General features: G+C 37.2%; 1 protein-coding gene across 11 annotated transcripts in view; it reads right to left on the reverse strand.

The window, feature by feature from the left end:
- Positions 1-18257, reverse strand: part of LOC104588376 (putative LRR receptor-like serine/threonine-protein kinase At1g06840) — an 89009-nt gene that overhangs the window by 32528 nt on the left and 38224 nt on the right. For 5 of the 11 annotated variants that reach the window (XM_088897636.1, XM_088897638.1, XM_088897639.1 and 2 more), the window contains 10 exons: positions 15909-15983; positions 15424-15495; positions 14828-14878; positions 13736-13804; positions 13477-13548; positions 13298-13384; positions 12976-13044; positions 6632-7146; positions 6210-6368; positions 5820-6103 (listed from right to left, as the gene is read on the reverse strand). In XM_088897636.1, coding sequence (XP_088753762.1) covers positions 5820-6103; positions 6210-6368; positions 6632-7146; positions 12976-13044; positions 13298-13384; positions 13477-13548; positions 13736-13804; positions 14828-14878; positions 15424-15495; positions 15909-15983 — 1453 coding nt within the window. The remainder of the gene's footprint in view (positions 1-5819; positions 6104-6209; positions 6369-6631; positions 7147-12975; positions 13045-13297; positions 13385-13476; positions 13549-13735; positions 13805-14827; positions 14879-15423; positions 15496-15908; positions 15984-18257) is intronic. The other 6 variants (XM_088897640.1, XM_088897643.1, XM_088897645.1 and 3 more) reach the window with 6 other exon arrangements.

The following is an 18257-nucleotide window of genomic DNA, read 5'->3' on the forward strand; positions in this document are numbered from 1 at the left end:
AGAGGTGTTGGGCACTTGGTGGTGGGCTAGGACACCTAGTAGTGGGGACACGAACACCTGGTTGAGATGTAGGACACGTTTAGGTGATTAATCCGGCATGTGGTTCATGCATGAAGGAAGCCTAGGGCCCACTGGTTGACAGGATGGGCATGCGTGATGATGGCACTACTAGATGTTACAGACAAGCGTAATGATGGTAGTGCCAAACGGTGCTGCTAGATGGCCACTCCATGTACACGTGGTGACACTCAGGTGTGTTTCTTCTTAGTACAACTCGTATCGCCAAGTGTGCTTTCTTGTGCGTGCAGCTTGGCTCGCCTGCCGAGCTATCCTGTACCTTTAGTGGTGGTTCGACCATGGTTTATTCACTCATGCGAGGTGAGGTCTTGTTAAACTGAGGTCAGCTCGGGTGCCTGAGGTGGATCTGTTGGTCCGAGGAGGTACTGTTTGGCCAAGGTGGCAGCTCGTAGGTGGAGCTGTGGCGGTAGCTCGTAAGTGAAGCCATGGATATTCCTGGTGTTACCACATGTCTGACTCTTACAAGAGGATACTTCTGCCCCCATCACTAGCCATCAAGAATAAAAGAGTGCATGCGATTTATCAAGAAGCAAGAGGTGAGAACATCACTCCAATAGGTCTTAGGAACAAACATCTGGATTAGTAGAGCATAAGTCGTTTCTATTAGATGACAATTCTTTCGTTCAACGACACCATTTTGCTAAGGGGTATATGTACAGGAAGATTGATGTATAATTCCATGAGTGTCAAAGTATGATTGGAAACTGCCATGAAAGTAAACTTTAGCATTATCAAAATGAAAAACTTTAATGCATACATTAAATTGATTTCTCACTTCAACATGAAAAGAGATAAAAATAGAAAATAACTCAGAACAATATTTCATTAAATAGATCCATGCCATTCTTGAATAATCATCAATTAAAGTTACAAAATATTTGAAACCATTGTAAGATTATACACGACTAGGTCCCCAAACATTTTAATGAACAAGTGGAAAAAGGACTCATGATTCTTTTATCTTCTCTAGGAACAAAATGAACTTTGTGATGTTTATTAAGTTGACATGACTCGCAATCCAACTGAATAACTGACTCTAGACTAGAGACTAATTGCTTCAAAATACGAAGGGATGGGTGACCCAAATGCCACTAATGAGGAGTGAGAGATGAGTGAAGAGCTCTTCGTGGACCATTGTCATCCAAGTGGTATAGTCCTCCAACTTCATGACCTCCATCAATCATCTTCCTCTTCATGAGATCTTAGGAAACACAACAAGAGGGATAAAAGGTTATAGAGTAGTTTAGTAATTCAGTCAACTTGCTTACAAACAAAAGACTAAATGGAAACTTAGGTATGTAAAATACAAAATTTAAATGAAGATCAAAACCAAGAGATACATTACCAATGCCTGAAATGGAGGAAGATGTCCCATTAGCTAAGGTTACAGATTGAGAAGTGGAAGGAAGGGACAAAGACACACAAATCTGAAGTTCCAACTATATGATCTGAAGCTCTAGAATCAATTACCCAAGGTGAAGTTTTAGAACTAGAAGCAATACAAGTTATACTTGAATGAGCAAGAGTAGTAATCTTGTATGAGAAGGATAGATGAAGCCTCTCATACTCTTCACAAGTGATGGAAACCAATTCCTTATCCAGTTATCCTTATCGTCTCCTGTAGAAGTTGGATTATTGTAAAAACATTGTTGCAAATGTCATCCCCTAGCAAGGCACAATTAGCCCAAGAGGAGGGAGGGCCATGCAAGTCGTAGCAAAAGTTAACTGTGTGGCCCACACGGCCACAATGAGAACACTCTCTGGCGTGACTATGTCCACCATTGATTCTTCCACCACCTCTTCCTTCCCTACCAACAACATGGCCACCACTAAAACCAGGGCTAGTACCTCTAATCACACCTCTTTCATAAACATCTCAACCACCACTACCACCAACTTTGGTAACACTCTCTGGTTTTCTCTCCTAATGCAAGAGAAAACCTCAGAAAATAGAATGAAGGTCACTACTTCCCAAAATCTGGGCTTGTACTGGCTCAAATTCTGATCTCAACCTAGAAAGGAATCTAGCAACATCCAATTGTTCCCTCTACTTTTGCTGGATCTTCAAATCTATAGTTAGAGGTAGAGGTTGGTAAACATTCAATTCATTCATCAAGATTTTTAAAGCAGCATAATATTCTTCCACACTCTTATCTCCTTGTCGAAGAGTAAAAAATTCTTGGTATAATTGATAAATTCTTGTTAGATTATCCTATCTTGGATACAATTGTCTAACATGCTCCCAAATTTCCTTTGCAATGTCCAGAAACATAAGATTGGCACATGATATTGATAAATTCTCGTTAGATTATGCTATTCCACAACGAAGTCATAATTTGTGCATTTTTTGCACCCATTCGTTATACTCTTCAGACCCATTTTTCGGGCATTCTTCCTTAATATATTTCAGTGTACCCCATCCAACCAAAGATTCCTCAACTGACTTAGCCTATTGTATATAATCAGTGTTAGTACTATTAAGTTTAACCCTAGTCAATTGTGTATTGGTATTTTGGTAAAGTCTGATTGTACTACTGCATAGGGCTTAGAACCACTAGCTAATGAAGCCATATATCAACAAAAAGGTCTGAGACTATGAAAAAACAATCAACAACCAAACAAGAAGCTTCTGGATACATGTTTTTCCAACTTTCAGCCACAAAAAGGAAGCCGAATATCAACTATATTCTTACCCACACCAAGCACTTCCCCTCTTTAAATTGTCGAACAGAGGGAGCTTAGTAGACCACCAAACACACACCACCAATCATGACCCGAGGCATGAAATCCTCTTTTTCTAAAGGGCGATCAGTCCTTTGAGTGATTTTTTCCCTTTTGTAGTGAGTAGAGAGAGTCCTTTGTTTGTAGGGCACAAAAAGGGAGGACGTGAACAGTAACCTGAGCCCTAGTGCATTTTTTTAACCCCAAAATTTACTCTAGGTGGAAGGGTGGCCATCTGAAATTTTATTAAAAAAAGCACTATAAGCAAAAGAATACAAGGTTATCACAGGAAAAAAAGGGTCCAGCAATATGGGTTGGATCGGGGCCCAGTCTTCTCACCCATGGATTGCAGTTTAGAGTGACATCCATAAAGTCTACTCTGATTTTCTAAAAGGAGTCAATTTTAAGGTTGGAAGAGGAGACAAAGTGCTTTTCTGGATTGATAAATGGTGTTCATCTTGACACTATCTGAGCTATTTCCCTCCCTATTAGCTCAAAATAAGGAAGCCATGGTTGAGGAGTGTCATGAGTAGGGTGAAAATGGAGTAATCTGGGGGCCTGAATTTAGAAGAAATCTGAATGACTGGAAATCATCCCAATTGCAGAGTTGTTAGGCATTCTCCATGCTGTATCTCCAAATATTCAGCAAATAATAAAAGAGAATGGGCCTGGGAGAAATCTGGACAATTTTCTGTCCACTAATTTTATGATAGATTGTCTCAGCAGCAACATACTTTCTTCCCTTGGGCAAAAATTTGGTGCCCTTATATCCATTTTAAGCTAGCCTTCCTAGTCTGGACAACTATCCATGGAAAATGCCTGACCACTGATAAGCTGATCAGAAGGGGTATGAGTTGGATTAATGACAGTTACTGCAGTATGTATGGGCAATGTGCAGATTTTTTTTTTTTTATCAATAACAGAATCAATTTCATTAATTAGGAAAATGTACAATGGAAAAAAATGGGAGATATAAACTCTCGTAACCCTCCCCAGCAGAAATTTCAATTACAACATAGCCCAAAACAAACTGTTCCTTCCCACCCCTTTTTGGAACGTGTGTCAGTGAAAGCATTGGCATCTCTTCTTACCCATTTGAAGTTCACTTCCACCCCCTGTAGAATTCTCACGATTTTCATCTTTTCATAAATGTAACACCACCGTCCAGTCTCCTCTTCCCCTCAAAGCTACTTTATCACAAGCTCTGAGTCACCCTCAACTAAAAGCTTTCTGAAATTCAGCTCTTTAGCCTTTTGGATGCCTTCCAAAACAGCAACAATTTCAGCCCTCAATGAATCACCTATTCCGATTGGACCTGAATAGATCACAATAACTTTTCCTTCCTCATCCCTGAAGACTCCTCCAATGCCAGAGAGGCCAGGATTACCTTCACTGCTTCCGTTAAAGTTGAGCTTAATGACACCACTAGATGGAGGGGACCAGGAAGGCCTAACAACCACCTCAATATAAGAAGCAGCTACCTCCCTTCAGTTCCTTATCAAATCATCTGCAGAAATATCCTTAAAGATCTCCAATGTCCTCACCCAATAGACTACTCTGATGGTGATGGTTTCTATAATAACACCCCTACTTCTTTCTTTATCGAGAAAAATTCTATGATTCCTCTCTTCCCAGATAGTCCAGAAAACTGCTGCCCTTGTACACTTCCATAATATTCTTCCCCTCTTTGTTGGCCAGAAAACAAAGGTAGAAGTAAACAGGCTTTGTAATATTAGGAGGGTTCCACCTACATCCAAACAAGGAAAGAGGCAATGTGCAGAATCATCCAGCCATCTTTTTAATTCACTGCAAACTTTACATATCAGTTGCAGGGTCGAAGAAGTAAGCTGGTCTATTATGTTCGATTTTGATTCCACTGCTTTTCTATACATGACCATTTATCTTGGAGACTCTCAACCCCCCTATTTTTGTGCATCCTTTTATAATTAGATTTAATAAATTCTATTGTTACACATAACAAATAACATCTTACCCTTTGATTTAGGCATCTGAATAGTCCTAAGTCTGGTCTGAAAATTCTGTTTCTTCCCTGAGATTTGTTTTTGGCTTTTAAACCCTAGGTTAATATAGTTATTTTATATATTTACCATGGGATCCATCCATAAGTCTACTAGCTGTATAAGTCTGTCAATAATTGTTCATAAAAGCTTTGAGTCATTAAAGTTCGGTTTGAAGTCTGTTATTTCAGCTTTTGGGGTATTTCTGGAAATTCATTATGTTGAATCATTTGAAAGCAGAGAATTGATGAAAATTTTGTTTTGAGAAGTCCTTTGAAACCATTTGTTGTGTGTGCTCCCCTCATTAGTCCCCCCCCCCTTACCTTCCCACTTCTTTTCTAGTTCTCTTCTTCATCACTCATATTTTTTTATTACATGTTGAGCACCAAGAACTTCAGATTTAATGCACCTGTGTGAATCTCCATTATCTATATTCTTCAGTTCCAAAATAAGTTTTCTCCTTCCTTAAATCCAATTTTTAGTGAAATCCTTAAAACCTCAGAGAGAAATTTATCCTCATGGAAATTGCTCCTCATAGAAACACCCAGAATTTCATGAAAGCCCATTATATAGTTGTAACCTCCAGGTAATTTCCATTTGAGAGCTCATCTCACTTCTTCCCAGCTCCAGACTCTAGATTCAAACTTTATCATTCCTTGTTCTCTTCAAAATTTCCATTATTTTTACATCAGTCCCACAATTTCAACCCCCAACAAATGTTTGTAGGAAACTTGGCTTTTTACATCCTACATCATGCATGCTTCCAAATATTTAACCAATGGTGTTATGTCATAAATATCCTATTCTATGAATCAAGCATTATCAAAACAAATGAATGTAATTAATGTCAACAATATGCATTTATGCCCAATTGCCCATATTATCACTAGTGATTATGCAGATGCACATCACAGGTATTGAATTTAACCATCTCAAAATATTCACAAGTCAATGGCAGCAAGAACTTAGCATCTAATAGCTCATGAGTGCTAGAAAATTCACCTGTTCCCCTTGTTCAACACAATATCCAATCAATGAAACAAGGTTCCGGTGATGTAATCTTGACAACAATTCTATCTCTGTCAAGAACTCCTTTTGACCCTGTAAGGAACCTTCTTCTGCACGCTTAATGGCCACAACTGTGTTATCCTCTAGAATGCCTTTGTAAACCTTTCCGTACCCTCCTTGGCCAACTTGAGTTGAGATGTTGAAATTGTCTGTGGCTAGTACCATTTCTTTAAATTTGAAGACCTTGACACCATCAATTTTGATCGAGATTTTTGATGCTGCAAAAAAGCAAAATAAAGACTTCCATGCTACTTCCTTTTGAAAAAGTCCATGGTATTAGATATTTTACTGTGACTATAAATCTATTTTAGTAAGGAAGCTTACAGAGATGCTTGCTTGACAGACTGGGATGGTGTCTAAATTTTCTTTTTGCAATAAGCATTGCAATGGCAGCAGGTATCATGATTGCACAAGTAATGGCCCCAAACAGAAGCAGAGCCAAGGTTCTCTTGCTTATCATAGACCCTTGAGGTCCAAAATTCACTGTAAAAGTAAGATGAATCATGAACTATCATACTGGTTACATTAAAGAAACTTAAATGGAGAAAACAAAAATTGTGCTTCCAGTTTTCTAATAGAGATAGCAAAAATTATGCTTCCAGATTTCTAATAGAGAAAGACCTGGAACATTGATGGTCTTTGATTCTTGAGAAAACACATAGGAGGTCAACTTTCAAAAAATGTGTGAAGCTTTATGATTCAATCTACAAAATTTAAACTAGAAAAAGATAGCCTTGAAAACATACCATTTAAATAAGGTCCAATGAGAGTGAAGTTGAGCAGTTCATATGGTCCAAAAAAATCACTACCACGAAATGCCCAGGTTGTGAACAAGCCTCTAATCCTTTGAATCTCACTAATATTGAATATGTGTGAGTTATTATAAACCGTAGGGAAAAGTTTTAAATACATGTTTAACCTAGGACCTTGCTCCCAAATAAAAGAATCAATTGATATTTGATAATGGTCCAAATAGAGAGAATCAGCAAGATAATCTTTGAAAAGGTCTAAATATGTAGGAAAAAATGAGAAACTGGGGCTTTTAAGGCGATATCCAATTCTAATTGGTGCTGCACAAAAGCATGGAACAGGAGATGCTGGAACATATTCATAAAAATCATCAAAGGGACATGCATGGATTGGACAAATATTTGTCATGTTGCTCAAGCTACCAAGTGTCTCCTCCCCTCTAGCTTCAGATTGACAGAACTGCACCATGTTTCGTTTGTTCACATTGTTGCAGACAGGATTCCCTTGAAGCCTATACCATCAAGGCAGTGATGCCAATTACATTAGTTGTAATGAAAAATGGAGGAAGCATTAGAAGTTCAAGAGAACAACTTATCTTAGGTAGTTATCTATCAACGAAGAAACATTATGAAGCAATCAAATATATATAGAATATGATAGTGAATGTGTAGATTATTTTCGTTATAATCATATAAATAGCTGACAAAGAGCAGGAATGAATGTAACGAATTTTATTATTAAATCCCTAAAAAATACTAACTGTTTGACAAAGTGTGCTGGCATTTGCATAAATGAACTTATATTAATGCTTTCACAAAATGTTTCTTCCATCAAAAATGGAATAGAAATTTCTTTTGTTTTCTTATCAGCAAGAGAACTCCAAAGAGAAATCCATTAAAGATGAGAATTACACAAGGGAAAGAAAAGAGAAGGAAAAGAAAAAATGAAAGAGGAACAGAACATTGGGGGGTAGGGTAGAGCAAAACCACAACCATAACCCTCACCTAGACACATCAGTGTAGCAACACATTACAACAATCCTAGTCCCTAGGCATAATTTTAAATTGGCCAAGAGGTGTATTATTATTTGGATCTAGGGAGGAAGACTTCTCTAATGTGTTCATAGATTACCAGGTTGTCATAGATGGGAAGAACATAAAGAAGAGGATATTTGATAAAGACGAACTTTTCTATAAGGTTGATTAGCAGCTCCATTCAATAATGTTTGAGAAACAGGTTTGAAAAATTTTGACCTTAGTATCCAAATCTCTAGGCCTTTGTTAGCAACTTAGCAGAAACAAACATAAACATAAGAATAAGAAGAAGACATTAGCACAATTGAGATAATTCAATCTTATATTATGATGCTCTATTGCATAGAAATTGGTTCACCATTGTTGAAAGGAGTGTTTACATTATGTTCTTCAGCAGCAGGGTAGTTTAGGAAATTCACTTAGAAAAAGAGAATGCTCCAGTTGAGAAATTAACATAAACAGAGGCACTTTTTTAACTACAATTATTTTGATATTAAGATAAATCTGGGATGACTCCCTTAAGAGGGTTTAAGTTCACTAATCCTCGCCTAAACAGCTTCAGTCTTCCTGATCCTAATCCATTCAGCACCATTACATGGTATAAGAGTAAGGAGATTGAGACCCTTTCTACCCTTTCATTCTTGCGATCTGCTTAAAAGAATTATTTTTGTGTTCCTACAGTCCAATTCTATTGATAAATCTACATACTTTGATCTGTCAAGTAATCTGTGATGGTTTCAGCTGTCACAATAAGTGTTGTAAGTTATGTGTGAAGTAAGAACCCTTGAGTGGGACTAATCCAGGAGGGACTGTGATGGTTTTTTTTGTGAGGGAAATCAGATCTGTGATGATTTTATGAAGACAAAAGGTTGAACAGTGAAGTGATTTAAATTGTAATGAAGCAAGTAGTGACTTAACAGTGGCCTGGCCCGTGTGAAGTGATCAATTCAGAAGTATAACAGTTAAGAAGGGTTCAGCTAGTGATCAGGTTTGTTATTGATGTGGCAATATTGACCGTCCAATCACTGCTTGACACGTGGCACATTCAGGGGGCAATCTTGTCATTGCACAGGCCTCAGAGGGTAACCTTGATAATTTCCCCTCCTGCCTTTATGAGAGATCGTAATAACAGGCATTATGACCTTCGCCACATCCTTTGGCTCATTTAATGCCCGAGTAACACTCAGCCACATGGGCACCAACTCAATGGTCCTGGCCTTTATGGAAACCCAACATGTGGAGCCATTACGGAGAGCCCATTATGCAGCCTCCAGGGGATACCTCACCTATAAGTATGGACTATGAGCTCATGTGCATGGACTATTCCATCTATATATTCTGATAGATAAAAAAAATGTCCTGCCCTAAAAAAACTATTAGGAATATTTTATAATCTATTATCACTTGTGTAGAGAACAGTGATGTTATCCCCACTGTGTTCATTAGTTTGTGATTATAGTTAGTTTCAACTGGCAGTTTATTCAGTTGGTAGTTTTATTAGTTTTGTGTATTTCTTTTGCCATGTAAGCAGTAAGGGCAATTCAGCCCTTTCACCTTTTATTTGAGTATTAATATAAATTGTAGAGTGAGGCAACAAGATAGTCAACTCTCTCTTTTTTGAATTCTTTTCTTCGAGTTTTCCTTCTCTTCTTCTCTTCGTCTTCTTATTTCTTTCTCAATCTTTTCTTGTTTATTTCACATTGTACGTAGGACTGATTGTAGTCCTATCGACTACTTGGTATCAGAGCCAACCTAGGATTTCTTATGCTAGTCTAATCAGGCCAACTACATGAGAACTTCCTAGGGTTGGAAGTTTCAGCAGAGATATGTTTATCGGCTGGTTCTTGGAGGCTGCTGGCAGTGTGCAATTGATGCCCAAGGGTTTGTAGGGCCTTGAAGAGTGTTCAGCAATCAGGAAGAATCAGAAGAAGGGAAGAAATCTAAGTTGTAGGGTTCAGACCTTGGTTGGAAGGTGGCGGCTAGACTTTTCTGAGTAGACATCTTTTCTTAAGATCGAACCTTAAAAGACATTCTTTTTATCAATCTGGGAGGTGTGGCTGGAAGATCTTTAGTTCTCTCCTGAGATTTTAGGGTTTCTTTCTTGACCTACAATCAGTTCTAGGATTGAAACCCTAAAGTTTGTGGTTGTTGCCTAGGGCAATAATTTGACCAGTTTCAGCATTCAAGAGTGAGTTTTCTACTTTCTGGAAAACTATCAAATCTGATTCATCTTTTCTGGGTGGTTGTCGAACCTTCTAGGTCAGCTGTCAAGCAATCTCTGGGTGTAATTTCACCTATTTCAGTTCTAAAAAGGGGCTTTTTGACCTATAACTTGAGAAGGGCTGGCAACAATGGAGTTTAAAAATCAAGGGGAAGGTATTTTGGGGGCTGGTGGTTCTGGTAGCAAGACTGAGAACAATTTTCAGATTACCACTGTCAAGTTTGATGGATCAAATTACTTGGAGTGGGCCCAATCAGCCATGACGGCCAATGGGGGTAGAGGGAAACTAAATTATTTGTTGGGGGTTGTGAAGGAACCAACTACGGAGGACCCAACCTATGCCAAATGGGTTTAGGAGAACTATTTGGATATGACATGGCTGTACAACTCCATGCAGCCATATATCAGCCAAAACTACTTGTGGGCAAAAACAACTAAGGAAGTTTGGGACATCATGAAAGAGACCTACTCCCAACCCCTTAATGTTTCTAGGGCTTATGAGCTGAAATGTGAAGTTAATAATCTTAAGCAATGAGAGAAAACAGTCTCGATTTACTTCTCAACCTTGAAATCCTTATGGCATGAAATTGACCACCTAGAAACAATTGAGTGGGAAAGTCAGAATGATGCACAGACTTATAGAAAGCAAGTTGAAACTAATATGTTGTTTGAATTCCTAGCTGGTCTGAATTCTGAATATGATATTGTGAGAAAACTTCTCACAAGAGAAAGTGTGACCTTGTCACAAGCCTACTCCTTAGTGCACAGTGAAGAGAGTAGGAAATAGGTTATGTTACAGCATCAGCCTTTTGAATCAGCCTTACAGCAGTTAAATCAAGTTTGGGGGTGATAAGGAGAGAGATATGAAGAAGGAAGATAAGAGGGACCTAGTATGTGAACATTGCAAGAAATCTAAACATACTAAAGACACCTGTTGGAAGTTACATCCACATCTAGTTCCAACAAGACTCAAAAACAAAAAGGGAAATGCCAATGTGGCTGTTACTACTGATTGTGCAACCTCATCGGGCACAAGAGCCACATCCCTAGACACCTTAGCTTCCGTCCAGGCTGCTCTGACTCAGTTGGAAAGTGAAGTTAGTAATTCAGCACTATAATATCAGCCGTCAGTCACACCATCTGCTCCTCCCACTTCAGCTTTTGCTCATTCAGGTACACGGGCCTCAACATATCATGTTTCAGCCCCACGTAACATTGAACCCTGTTGGGTGATAGATTCAGGTGCATCTAATCATATGATTGGTTTGTCCTCACTGTTTACTACCTATCACTTATCCTCTGGCAGAGATAAAGTGTCTATTGCTAATGTCTCTCTAAACCATTTCTAGCAAGGGAGACAAAAAGTTGTCTAATGCCATTTTTTTGTCTTCAGTTTTACATGTTCCTAAACTTAGTAATAATTTGCTCTCAGTTAGTAGCATTGCTAAAACCCAAAATTGTTTAGTAACCTTTTTCCCTGATTGAGGTGTTTTTCAGGATTTGGAGACAAGGAAGGTGATTGGGATTAGCCATGAGACGAATGGAATCTATCTGCTTGGAGAGAGAGCTCACATGGGGAAGATAGTGAAGTTACGAGGTCCTTTGTTTCTCAATCAATGTTATCAGTCAGTATATGCACTCTCCTAAAACTACTCATCTACTTACAGTTGAGAAGATATTGGCATATTTGAAGGTGTCCAGGCAGAGGTGTACTATTCAAGGATAATGGCCACATGAAAACAGAAGTTTACACAGATACTGATTGGGCTGGGTGTGTTGATGGTAGGAGGTCTACCTCTGGATGTTGTGCTTTTGTAGGGGGTAATCTTGTTTCTTGGAGGAGTAAGAAACAAAATGTTGTTGCTTGCTCTAGTGTTGAAGCTGAATATAGGTCCATGGCAAATGGTGTGGCTGAAATACTATGGTTGAAATCACTATTTGAGTAGTTGGGTATTGCTTATGAGAAACCCCTAATGTTGTACTGTGATAATCAGGCTGCTATTAATATAGCCCATAATCTGGTACAACATGACAAAATTAAGCATATTGAAGTGGACCGACACTTTATTAGAGAAAGAGTTGCTTCTCAAGAAGTGTGTCTTCCATATATCACCTCCAACATGTAACTTGCAGATCTTCTCACCAAGGCAGTTTCAAAGACAAAGTTAGAAGCAGATCAATGCAAGTTGGGAATGACAAACATCTATTCCCAACTTGAGGGAGAGTGTAGAGAACAGTGATGTAGCCCTCACTGTGTTCATTAGTTTGTGATTATAGTTAGTTTCCGTTAGCAGTAGATTCAGTTGGTAGTTTTATTAGTTCTTTTTATTTCTTTTGCCATGTAAGCAGTAAGGGTAATTCAGCCCTTTCACCTTTTATTTGAGTATTAATATAAATTGTAGAATGAGGCGACAAGATAGTCAACTCTCTCTTTTCTGAATTCTTCTCTTCGAGTTCTTCTTCTCCTCTTCTCTTCGTCTTCTTCTTTCTTTCTCAATTTTTTCTTGTTTATTTCACACTGTACCTAGAACTGATTGTAGTCCTATTCGACTACTACTTGTTGTCCAAGTGTGATTTTTTCCCTATACATATTTGATAACTGTATCCCCAATTGAATTTGTTTTCAAAAAGTCTTGAGTTCCTTTCAGACAAGATGGTCCAGTCTAAATCACAGCCAAAGGTGTCACTCCCCAAACAACCTTTCCTCTTTTACTCAAACCCCTCAACTGCCAGCTCCATAAAAATGCTTCCAGGTTAGATGGGAAATGGAGACGACCCCATAAAGAACTTACAGCTTGTTCCATATGGTGTGTACAAACCTGCAGTGAATGAAGAGTTGATCCACTGTTTCTGTTTCCTCTCTTCACATTGAACATGTGCTATTTTCCACCCCCATACCTCTTCTATTTAGATTATCAACAGTTAAGCATTTTACTATAACTTTGCACCATGCTAGATTCATTTTTTATTATTAATAAAAAAAAAAAAAAAAAAAAAAACTCAAACAAGTATGAACGGATCAACATTCAACAAAACTGGAAACTGAGGTAGATTGAAGTTATTTAATAGACTTGTATAAACATACCTTATGCTGACATTGGTAGGAGGATGAAGATCCCCTAAAATGTTTGAAAGTGAATTATTCCTGAGATCCCTGTAGATTCAAAGTGCATGGAGGAAAAAAAAAACAAAAAAAAAAAGAAAGATAAACATATCATAGAGCTTGATAAAAATATGCATGAAATCCAGAAAACTGAGTTATTTATCTTGGGTGAGTGGGGAAACAGGAATATAAAACTTTTTTAGATCCTCTTAATAGTTAATACGAAACCATGGTAGAAGCTTGGAGATACTGATGCATTAGAAAATCATATGGAAATAATCTTCTTTCGCTTTGAGTGTCTTACAATGTAAGACTGGCAGATGAAGTGAATGTCATATTCTCCCAAATGGTTGAAGGAACAGACCCGCTTAACAAATTGTTCTCAAGTGACCTGTGGTGAAAAATCAGTGCATGAGAAGCAGAATTGCATGATCAATAGCAGGAAAATGGAGAATTGGAACTAAAACATAGTCAGGTACTCACAATCTTTGGAGATGAGGAAGAACTGAGAAATTTGCAGGGATAGATCCATTAAGATGATTATGTGACAGATCTCTGCATAAGACATTTGGTGATATAATGAAATTCTTTATCAAGTGTGCCAACAATGTGAAACAAGAATGAGATTCTCAGAAGATATTGATCATGATCTTTCACTAAAATCATCCAGTCATAATAAAAAAAAAGAAAAAAAAAAGAAAGATTACTAATAAACTGAAAGGTCAACACTTATTTTACGTACATAGTGGTGATACGATCAGAAAGTTTATTTGATGGTATGGATCCAGTAAGCTCATTCCAACTAAGATCTCTGTAACATGAAGCTCTCCAAATAGTTATTCAGAAAAATCATTATCACAGGACAGATCTCAATTAAATTATAAACAGAGTCACTGAAAATTAACATTAGCACCATAACAATTTTTTTTGATAATCAACAATAGCTTACTTTCATTAAAGAGAGAATAGTAATGGGAAGTATAATAGAGGGACACAAACCAATGAGCAGATTACAACAGCTTTGGCCACAACAGCCCAAAAAACCACAAAAAAACAGAGAAAGCATAAAAAAGAAAGATCTTACAAATTATAACCCAGCCCTAGGCATCCCCAGTCCAAAATATCTGTCTACCCCATTTCTTGCCAACTCATCAGCTATCATATTGGCACTCCTAGGAACCAATTGAATGAGGTCTTCAAAGAGGCACCTAAAGACTAAAGAGTGACCCAATCTCACCAAATATCTAAACTTCCATGGAGAACAGTCTTGAGGATTCATCCACCAAATGATTGTTTGACAGTCCCCTTCAACTTCTACATTCGTCAAGCCCTGTTGCAAATTCAATTTTAGTCCCTGTAGTAAGGCCAGTAGCTTAGCTCTTAAAGAATCCAAACCCCACTCCAGATTCTCCAGGATTCCCTAAATAACACCCACCAAAATTTAGCTTGCACCTCCCTTCCCCTGGAGGGAACCATTCCACCACTCTTTTGGGTTCCCTGGAATGAAAACCTGCTACCATGTTTCACCCTCTCATCATATCATTTATGCTTAACACCCTTAAATTCTTTATAAATAAATGCCTAATGTGCAATCCTTATCATTGTGAGTTCAATCACTTCTTCCACTTGTTTATATTTTTAATTAAAAATTCTAGCATTCCTCTCATTCCAAAGACTCCATAGCATTGCCCCCCTCACACATTGCTGCAGAATATTTTGCCTTCGTGACACACCAAATTATATTTGCTTTAAACAGATCCTCAATAATAATAGGTGCTACCAACACTTCCCCCACCAAAGACAAAAAAAATAAAAATAAAAAATACTGCCATACCTGAGAGGCAAAGGGACAATGCACAAGAAGATGCTTGACATTTTCCCCATTCTTGCAGAAAAAAAAAAAAAAACGCACACGTAAGGAGAAAGAGAGCAACTCTTCCACTTTTTTGGAGTCTCTCACAAGTGTTTATGATCTGATTAGCAGCCTTCCAACAAAAAATCTTTACTTTGGGCGGAATTGGGCTAGACCACAACTCTTTTGCTGGAAAAACTGGGCTTTCAATTGGGGTAACCAGTGATTTAAAAAAGGATGCAAAGGCGAACATGCCACTAACCAAAAGGGACAATACCCTCTCATCAGAGCCCGAGGGGACAAAGATAAGGTCTTGGAGTACATTCAATAAAGGAATCAGTTCACTAGTTTCACTGTCTCTCAAGGGTCTCCGTAAACCCAAATCCCAAGCCAAACCAGACTCATCAACGGAATATAATTCAACAATAGGGTTGTTCTTGATATTTGACAGATCATAAATTCTTGGGAACAAATGGCAGAGTGGAGAATTTTCCCACCAAGTGCCTCCCAAAATTTCACCTTTTGTCCTGAAGGGTGAATTTCACCTTAAAAAATTTTATTAATACTCATGAACTTACAAATAATGAAGGTGCGGTATACTGCTGAGATCTGGAATGGCCCCTTGCAAGCTGCAATTCCGAAGACTTCTGCTAAGATGCACCAAAAAGAATTTAGGTATCCACTCTTTCCAATCAGATCTCCGATTTTTTTATATCAAAAACAAGATAAAGAATTAAATGAAAGAAAAGTAAATACAACTCCATTCATCGGGCATCTTATTTTCTTTCATCATCTTACTAAATAGCTTAGTTAGCAAATAATAAGCCTACCTCTCCCATCTCTTTCCACACTTCTATTGGTATTACATCAGGTCCTAACACCTTTCTCTTCTTCATCTTGTTTATTAAATCATGAAAATTAATTATTACCACTTGCATGCCAAAGGTTCACCTATGTTCATCATTTTATGAAAATAGTAAAGAAAAAATATGCATGCCCACTAGTCCCTGTCAGTCATTAAAGTTTAGTGAAAAAGATTATAGTTTCGAGAAATTACACTTACAATTTGACTAGCTTTGACATATTTTTGTAAGAAGCTGGGATCTCAGACTCATTAAAGTGATTGTTATCCAGTTGGCTGCAGTAAACATATAGAAAAAAAGTATGTTAAGCACAATGTATGAATGAAAATTTAAAGCTCTAATCCACCAGAGCGTTAAATGCACACCATAGACTAATGCAAAGACAGTATCTCTTATAAAAGAATTGCAGCAAAACATAAATGCCTATCAGACCAAGAGAATATTATCTCTTGAGCATTGCATTACAGCCATAATATACTCCACAAAAGCCATCATCAGTAAACAACTACAGAAAGACAGATTATTTTAAGATTAAAAATTTCAAAATATTTCCATATCCAAATACACAGGAAATAAACATATCTTTAATTCTCCCTGATATATTTTCTAGTGTTTCATAAGGCAGATGTCATTTTAACCAAACATTATGTTTTAGGTTGGGATAACTGATTTTTTTTTCCACAAAAGTGGATTTTTCTTTGCATCATATTTCCTATGAAAAATAATACCTAAGTTTGGTGAGTGATTCCTATGCCTAAAAATAATACTGATCTAGGCATGTTTTTCTTTATTTTATCTCAAAACTTGAAAGTTTCCCAATTAATGTGTTTTCATTATTTTGTGCTAAATCATCTCCAATTGCTCCCTTAAATGGTTTAATCCCTAACTTTGTCTTGAAAAAGGGACCATAATCAACCAAGTAGAGGCACCTGGTTGTAGATGGTTTATATCCCTCTATTTCCTTTCTCAAAAGCAAAAATAAAAGAGAGAGAAAGAAGGATACATAGAAGAAGACATAAATAGGAAGTATTCACAGAGAGGACTTTCATTTTTCTACCTATATTAGTGAGACTTTTCCTTCCCTGCCTTCCCTTGAGAACTTCTCTTTTCTTCTCTCCTTATCTTTGCTTTTCTTAAGAATCTCTTGTGAAAATTTTCTCCGAAGAGTCTCTCTGTCTCTAGCTTCCCCTTAAGGAGCTTAAATAGGGAGTGGGGTAGTTATGTAACTACCTCCTCCTCCTAGGTGAAGGACACCTGTCCCTCCCACTTAAATAGAGGGAACTCCCATACAGGAGACTTTTTATAGTTTTAATGATTTGGCTAGCAGACTAGCCAACCCACTTATTTGAGTTGTAATTTATATAAATATTATTTGGATTAAAAAAATGCCTTCAACAACCATATAGCATTAGCACTTCTAAAATATGTAAGATGATATATTTTGACAAATCATACTATAAAACATCTCTACGTGTCAAAAACTTAATTAGACTTGGCAAGATATAAGTTTTGATAAATAACATGGCTTCAAAAGATAGATATAAAAGCATGATACAAACATTTTATGTGGGATACCAATACCTGCATCCATGCCTGGGGTTTTAGGAAATGGAGAGTCATATCCCTGTTTCCTATATCCATGTTTGAGTTGGTATCTGTATCTAGGCATCATAGAAGATAAGTTTTCTTATTCCATTGTTAAATAAGGATAACTAAATATGTTTATTTAATTAAACTTAGGGATGGGCTATATATTGAGATCCTTTAAATTTTTTTGGAGATCAAAGAAAGTCGAACAAATTAGAACACGGTTGGGCAAAAGAGAGGAGAAACAATGAAATTTGTAGATTATAAAGGAAAATAGGCTAGTGAATGATTAAGAAATAATTTATGATGGTTATAATATATTTATGGAAGAGATTGGTGGGTTTAGGATGGAGAAAAATCAAAGTTTTATGGTGTTTTGGTAGGGGAGAAAACTAGTAATAACCTTTTTTTTATTTTAAAGTGGAGTTATAACCTTTTTTTTATAAATAAAACTAGCTATGACCTTTAGTAATGTAGAGAGACTGGGCCAAATGGGCCCTAGTGTATTATTGTTTTGATATTAGTGTTTCTTAGTTATTTTGTTTGTTAATAAGCCTTCTCTTTATGGGCCTGTTGATCTTTTCTTATGTTTTTTAGCCATGCTAATGAGCTGGCCACCCACTTAAGGGCATACTTGTAATCTGTTCGTTTTTAACGAGATTAAATAAAAGATAAGAGGGGAGGGAGAGAAGTCATCGAACACTCTCTTCTCCTTCCTCTTCTTCTTGTTTCAGTTGTCTTCTTCTTCCTTTTCTTTGCTTGCTCTAATCTGAGGTTATTTTACAGATTTTGTTAGGACTGAAACACATCTAGTAACACAAGATGCAACTTGAAATAGCTTGATAAGATTTGAGGTACGGTAAGGAAAAGCACAAGATGCTTGTAGAGAGAGCTAAAGGGTTATTTTTGTCTTTTTCATCCTTTCTTGTACATTAGGTTGTTTCTTATTCTTTTGTATATAA

This window comes from Nelumbo nucifera, chromosome 2, assembly GCF_055504915.1.
Source record: "Nelumbo nucifera cultivar China Antique chromosome 2, China Antique-T2T, whole genome shotgun sequence".
Taxonomy (NCBI): Eukaryota; Viridiplantae; Streptophyta; class Magnoliopsida; order Proteales; family Nelumbonaceae; genus Nelumbo; species Nelumbo nucifera.